A 7,539-nucleotide genomic window follows, 5' to 3' on the forward strand; every position below is an offset into this window, starting at 1 on the left:
TTATCTCCTCTCTGTAGGTGGGCAGCAGAGATGTCAGAGGCTACGTAACTCTCTCAGCATCACTGAGAACCAGAGCCAGGATCTAGAATAAAGCCCTTTCCCCAGTCACATTTTTACTCTGCATTGACACTAGTCCCTACACCACCCAGCATCCCCACTTCACAGGCTCACACAGAATACAAGAGATGGGAGGGAAGAGACAAGCTTGAATGAACAGATGCAACCTGGAAGAGATGGCCAGGCAACTGATTGCTACAACCAGAGGGGAGAGGAGGTGCAGTAAAGAACACTCTGGCTGAAATGAAAAACAAAGAGCCTGTAAAACCCCATGGCCTGTCCCTGTTGAGCTAGGGTACATTAATGTCTTTGCTTCCCAGTTCCCCCATGTGATCCTTTCTCCTGGCAAATGGCCTCAAAACCCAAAACACACTGGAAAGTGGACTGGTCTTACTGTGAGGCACTTTGCTTCCTGGCACCAGGGTACTTCCTGTTGACAGCTCCATTGCTGAAAGGGCAGCATTAACCAACAGACTCACAGGCTTGCAGCCTGTGCTACAGTGATTTTGGGGGTGCAGAGACTAAACTGAAGGGACAACAGAGGTGATGGGGAGCTGCTATGCCAGTGTAGGGGAGCAGACTCTGTGAAAGGTCCATATTCCCATATTCTTAACTTGAGTGGACACAAGGACTGAGGGTCTGGCTCACAGATGGGAAAGCTCAGTCTTTATGCATGCTTAGTGGGTTGCTCTGGTCTGGGTTGCCATAATATATATTTTCTCCTGCTCTGCATCACACAGCAGGGGGAAGTACCGTAATGGGTCCTTTCCTCTTTAGAAACTGTGTCATGTGAAACATTTGAGTGGCCAGTTCCCTGGTGACCTGGCCCAGTCTACTGGTGTCATCCTGTAAAACTTCAGTTTCTGGTCGCAGGGCTCCCCACGGCGGCTCTCCGTTGCTGGCGTGTTGGTCCTTCCAACACTCATGCGGGAGCTGGCAAGACAATGAAACCAATTCACCTCAGGTAATTTATCTTATTTTCAACAGTCTGCTTTACTCATCTCCATGGCAAAGGGCAATTGTGAAGAGAGCTCAGGTCCCCTTTGCAGAATGCTTTTGTAATCAAAAAGGAGTTATGTTTAAATGCTTGGGCCATTCTGCATACATATGCTTTCAGACACTCCTACAAAGCCATGCAAATAAGCCCTGGCAGAATGAGAACTGTCTTGCCCAGTACTCTAAGTCCCTGATTTCCACTTGACTGAGTCTGCCCAGAAGAAGCTTTCCAAACCTAATTGTTCCTTTTAATTGTCTCCTCACATTATCTCTGTATGTAACCCCCAGTTTGAACCATCCTTTCAAACTGCAGATCTAAGCTGCTCAGAAGAGCAATTACGAGCTAAAATGACTCTGGAATGTTTATTTTAAAATGCCTGAATACTGCTGCTATGGCCCTAGGCACCTTGGAGGGCTGGAAGCTAAATACAAAAATGGCATCAGCACTTCCTACAAGCTAACAGAGCAACAAATCCCATTGGCTAAACTGACTGGGAGAATGATGAACCCAGGCCTCAGAGTGCTAGTGGTCAGGCCCTCCCTGCAGCTCAGACAACAACATGGGCTCCCCAGGATGCTTGGTCAGACATTCTAGAGGAACTCGGTGGAGACAGCAGCTGCAATGGAAAGAAAGACCTGCAGTGTGAGGAGCTGAGCCAGGAATCGCTGAGGTTGGCACCAAGGTAGCAACAGGAGTCCCCCGCCCTGCCCTGACCATGGCATAGTAAAGGCTGAAGATTCAGAAATTGGAGAGTTTATGCAAATGTCTTATATCAATATTTGCACCTTTACATAAACAGAAGTAACCTGCCCGCCCCTCTCCCCCTCCCCTTCCTCCTCCCCCCCTAAGTCATCAGAATGACAGGGCTGTAGCATGACATGAGCAGCCTATCTTGGATGCTCCCTCCAACTTTCTCCCTGTTCCTATTTGTGTACCAGAGAAGGAACTGTGGCACCTATGCTGAGAAAGCGAGCATACCACCCGCTAGCTATGGCTAGGTGTTTGCTCTATGATGATGCTGCTTCTCTCTGTTTCCTGTTGTCAGATCTCTGTTGGCAAGCACATTACCCAGGGCAACCCTGGGCATAGCTCCAAATCCACAGCCATAGCTGAAATGGCAGACTATGTGCTGAGTGAAGACACCTCCTGAACAGTGCAGGAACCAAAAGCAACCACACCTGCAGAGGTGAGGATGATGATTATAATCAGCAGCTATCTCATTTTTGAGTGGCAGACTTGCTGTGCACCTACATCCTACCTGGGTGCTTGATGCTAGCTGTAAATACTGTCCCCTGGATCAGCACCAATACCTCCGTATTCGATTCAACATTACTCACTCAATGGTAAACTCTGAACTCAGATCTGGTTTACAGGGAACTCCTGTTCTGGCCTCTTTTACATAAGTTCACAAGGCAATTGGTTGTTTTGTCTCATGAACCCTGAGAATGTGGTGCCAGGCCTGGTGGTAACCCCCAGTAAACAGAACACTAGGCACATGCTGCCTGATGTTTCACTGCCTGGATGTTAAGGCAGTAATGCAGGTACAAGGACATATTATATTTTCTTGCATACAAGATATGCACTTTGTTTTGGGAAGGACAGAAGTGCTGGGGAAAAGATTTTTTTCCAGAGTTAAGGTTGCATAGAGCAGGGACACAGTTAAAAATTCTGCAAGGCTGTGATATAGGAGAAGGGAGACCAGGAGGAGTTAGCAGGCAGCAAAAGTTAGCTTGATTACTGGAACATCAAGACCATTAAAAAGGAGATCAGTTGATTGGGAAAAAAAAATGAGCCATTAAGTCAACTGACTCCCTCAGCTGCTATTGCTGCTGCTGCACAGCTGGCTTTGTAACAGGAATCAAAATGGGGTGCTTCTATTCCAGGCAGAAACATCAACTTCCTCACTTAAGACATGCACCCCAATTTTGGGAAGCTGATTTTTGGAGAAAAGGTGCATGTAATACGTATTGTCACAGTATTGTCAGAGACGCTGAACAACCAGAATTCTAGAGTATCCTATGCTTTGCTTTAAAAGAAAAAAGTTACAGTTCTAAAGCAATTTCAAACAAGATAGAGGATAGCAGAAAAGCAGTGAAATGCAGTTGGCACAACTTAGAATTTACACTGATTAATTTTAGGAAATCGCTAGAAGGGACAAAATCCACTATACCATTTCAAATGTCTCCCTGGCAGCTAAACCTGTCCATTCACTCTTGGCCAGGGAACTTTCCGCTGAATTGGCAAAACCTGCACAACTCTGATTTTTTGTGCCGGGTATTTCAGCTTGGAAGAGCTGTGCTGTGTCATAATGTTGATGTGAAACATTATGTGACTCACTGTTTTGCAAGTACAGTTTAATGAGCTCCAGGGCTGATTCCCTGATGCCTGGAACTGACTGAAGTTGGGTCACAACACAGTGAGCTTTAGCAGCCCATTCCCATAAAATATTATCCAGCTGGAAAAGCTCCTTGTCCTGTTGGCTTTGTAGGAGTTTACTAGCTCTTCTTATCACCTCCGAGGTGAGGAGGAGAAGGTGGTCTGTGGCTGAGAGCAAGCTTTCCTGTAGGTTTAAGCAAGCAGTGTTCCGCAGAGCATCTTTTATGATTGTTTTGACTTGCTGGACATTTGCCATCATCCTCCCAGCCCTCTCTTCAAAGACCTTTCTGATCATCTCTCTGTCGCTGTCATGGACCCTTGCACAAGGCAGAGCCAATTGGACAACACTTTGGATGACCCTTAGAAATTCCTGGTTGGTGCTGTTGAGGTAGAGTATCAGTGTTTGTGCCCTAATGGCAAGCTCTCGCTGGAGAAGCTCAAAGCGAACAGACAGGTTGGGAGTAGGCACTAGAGAGACCGACAGAATATCTGCAACCTGCAACACAGCTTCAGTCAGCATCTTGATTTCCTGCCTCAGCACAAGAATCTCACAATCCCTACCACCTTCAGCATAGGAGGCGGGAGAGAGGCAGGCTGCTTCCTGTATTCTCAGAGAGCTCTCAGACACAGCTGCCAAGACAGTCTGCAGGCAAAGCTTGTGCTTCATGGTATTTCTCAGTTCACTCAAGAACAAAACATCTCTTCCTATGAAATGATCCACAGAGAGCAGGAGCACTTGCATGATGACAGACCACAGAACACAGTTGGCTTCCAGTCTGCCCACTCCAGCCTGGTTAGAGTGGAAGCTACCAGAGGACAGCACCTTCTCTAACAAAAGCTTTGTATTAGTCTGGGCACACTTGAATTTTGCTTGAACTCTTACAAACCTTTCACGGATCTTTGGAACCACAGTGTGCTCCTCCTCAGTGTCTGTACATGCAATGTCACCTGCTAGCTGAACAACCAGGGCTAACGCCTGCATTATCTCATCCAGAGTTTGTTTGCTTTTCAGAAAATCATATGGAGATATAACGCAGAACAACTGCTGTGACAGGCTGTACCAAGAGTCTGCCACAGTCATCAGGCACTGCTTAGTTTCACAAATCCTCTCAGAAAGCAAGATAGCTGTTTGAAGGAGTTTGTCAGTACTGGACAGTGGGTCTGGGGCTATTTCCCTAGCTAAGCTAACAACACATGGTGTTAATAATACTATCTTTCTGTAGTGTGTCAGCTTTTCCAACAAAGGTGACTGAACAAAGGGTAAGGCTTCCTTAGCCGCATCAACACAGCAGTTGGAGAGTTCAACCAAAGCAGAGCAAGCAGTATTGACAGCTGTGACATCATGTTTCTTTGTTGCTGTTAAGAGTTGCCCAATCACAGGGTGTACATCCGCTTTTCTTGGAGTGCCATTAAGATATAAGCTACCTGGACTTAGAGGCATCTCAAAAGCAGAGGAGACTGACTGAAGCGGTTTGCATAAAAAATCTTCCAGTAGTTTGTTACTGTCAGTGGTCTTTGGTTTTATGGCATGTGTGGCCCCAGGTGTTGACAGTTCATGAGCAGCAAAGCAAGCCAGTTCTCTGGGAAGGTCAGGCTCCCGAATGTGCTCCCGAAGGGGGCTAAGAATAGCTGGATGGTTGGACTCATCTAGCCCTTCTCTGACCCTGCAAGCAGAGTCAACCAGATGCTTTGCCCTCCCTAAGAAAGTGTTTCTTGCTTGTGAGCAGGAGATTCTTTCTAAACACTGGTCAGTGGCAGCTTTCACTTCAAGAATGGATGTGTCCAACTGCTTAACTAAAACAAGTAAGCCATTCCTGAAGATGGGATCTCTGGCTTTATCCACATATCTGAGAATGACCTGGACAATGCGGGCAGCTCGGCAGGTAAAATTAGCAGCATGCCAGGAAAACTCTCCAGAGATCTCACTTTCCAGAGCTTTCTCACAACCTTCTCTATGATTGGCCATTTCTTGAACAGACAGATCCAGGAATCCGTGCAAGCTGATTACCTCATCAAAGCATGCCAGCAGGCTTTCTGTTGTCCCAGCCCACGTATGATACAAGGACTGCAGTTGTTCAGACATGCTAACCTTTGGAGGATCTTTGCTCACTTCTGTGAGGAGCAGTGGCACAGTGGCCAGGAGTCTATTTAAACAACCTACACAGTCCTCAATTTCAGTAACAGTGTTGATTTTAGTGCACCTGGCCAGAGCAAAATTGGCCACTTTGATCATCTGATGAGAGTGGCTAAAGAAGGCAGTGATGAGAGGCTGAAGTTTCTTCAGAAATCTGTTCCCTTCTGCAGGGGCACATGACATAACAGTAGGCTCCAGCACAGCTTCTATTAACCGTTTCAGGGGTTCCTTTGTTTCGGTGAATGTGTCCACAATCTGACACAGAAGGGCAGTGAGCACTGCTTGATCAAGACTCTCCACTTCCTCCCTCATTGTGTGACATTTCTCTACTAGTTCACCCATTATCTGATTTTGTGTTGCCAGCTGTCTTGTTAGGCTTGCGTGGCTGGAGATGCTTTTCCAGAAAGTTAGGAGATGATGGCAATGTTTGATGAGCTGCAGCTTAATATTTGGCCTGGATGAATCAGCTAAAATCATGCAGTAGAAAACCACTGCTTCTACAAGCAAGTTAAATTCACCTTCATAAAAGTGCTTAGGGTGTGGACTGGACAAGAGACCCATTAGCTGACTCAGATGGTGGGAAAAGAGACCATTTCTCTCCCTTAGTTCTTTGTTCCCCGAGTCATTTGAAAGCAAGGAAATCAGTTCTTTTACAGTTCTATCAATCAAGGCAAAAACATAGTCTTTAGAAAGGTTCACCTGCAAGTCCTGGGGGTGTTTTAGAACACCATGCTTGGCGGCGTGCAACAGAGGGACACATTTCCTAAGGATCTGCAGGGTTTCAGCCAAGTGTTTCTGCTGAGGAGATGCTTTGAGTTCCTGAATGCGTCTTTCTGTCAAATTGTTCAGCAAAAGCAGGGACTCTGAAAAATCCCAGAAAGCGGCCAGCAGGGCTGATATATCTCCTGCAGACTCCATTGTGCTCAGGCAATCCAAAAGCCAGTCAGCAGCCTGAATAATCCTCCTCACTGAAGCATCCTCTTCAATTTGGAGAATCTAGTCAATAAAGTCAGAAAAAAGTATCAGAAGAACTAAACATTTAGCTTATTTCCAAGGCTTGTTTTTATCCGTTTTGCTGGGAATGCACTGGTTATTTACAGCTCTAACTTGTATCTATTTTTAAAAATGCCTGTGTGCACAAATAAGATTGTACATATTTTATGATGAGCAGGCAGAGTACAGAAATCTCATGGTCTAGAACTCTAACAGCATTGCAAGGTCTCCTCTTTTTTGTTCTTGGTAGCCTTGTTCATGATGCAGAGTCTCCGAGCATCTCAGGAATGAAGGGATAGAGATGCACAGCACTCTGGGAAGCTGTTACTTCATCCTACATATGACAAAATGGGGGTATGGAGAGGCTAAGTCTCTCACCAAGGTCACTACAGAAATTTCCCAATGTTCCAATTGCCAGTCCTACATCTAAACCACCAGACCAGCCTTCCTTCTCATTAACACTGTGCAGCCACAAGCTAGGATTTCCTGTACTAAAAAGAAGCTTCAGACCATGTGAAATGACTACTCTTGTGTATGAGACCTTTAAACACCCCAAAAAACTGCACCCAGTTGTTCTTCTCATTGCTCCCAAATACCTGAGAGGCAGTGTGGTACAGTACTTAGGACACTACATCTAAGATCTATTCTTGGCTTTTATGCTGACTTGCAGTGCACCCATGGGCAAATCCATTCACCTTCTTGTCTTTGTGTTCCTTTTTCTAAATGGGGGTATCAACATTGCTCTGCTTTTGTATTGATGGACAGAAGGAAAGGGCCACAGAGAAGCTAAGAATTCTGATTAGGATCACAGGTCAGGGCCCACTGAGCAGGCTTCTCTGCAGTCCTATAATGCAGTGGTCACCAACCAGTCGATCTAAGTCTGTGAGAGGCTCCATGATTGGAGGCGGCAGGACACACATGGCTGGGCTGAGCTGTACTCCCTGCCACCTGGGCTGGGCTGGGCTGGGCTGGGCTGGGCTGG

At 46.2% G+C, this 7,539-nt stretch overlaps 1 protein-coding gene across 3 annotated transcripts in view; it reads right to left on the reverse strand.

Moving 5' to 3' along the window:
- Positions 1-7,539, reverse strand: part of LOC109304854 (vinculin-like) — a 48,555-nt gene that overhangs the window by 31,335 nt on the left and 9,681 nt on the right. For 2 of the 3 annotated variants that reach the window (XM_019527682.1, XM_019527681.1), the window contains 2 exons: positions 3,225-6,560; positions 811-990 (listed from right to left, as the gene is read on the reverse strand). The exons of the other annotated variant lie outside the window; for it this stretch is intronic. In XM_019527682.1, the coding sequence (XP_019383227.1) occupies positions 811-990; positions 3,225-6,482 (3,438 nt within the window). In that variant the 5' untranslated portion in view covers positions 6,483-6,560. The remainder of the gene's footprint in view (positions 1-810; positions 991-3,224; positions 6,561-7,539) is intronic. 3 annotated transcript variants of the gene reach the window in all.

This window comes from Gavialis gangeticus, unplaced genomic scaffold, assembly GCF_001723915.1.
Source record: "Gavialis gangeticus isolate Ggan-Ray unplaced genomic scaffold, GavGan_comp1, whole genome shotgun sequence".
Taxonomy (NCBI): domain Eukaryota; kingdom Metazoa; phylum Chordata; order Crocodylia; family Gavialidae; genus Gavialis; species Gavialis gangeticus.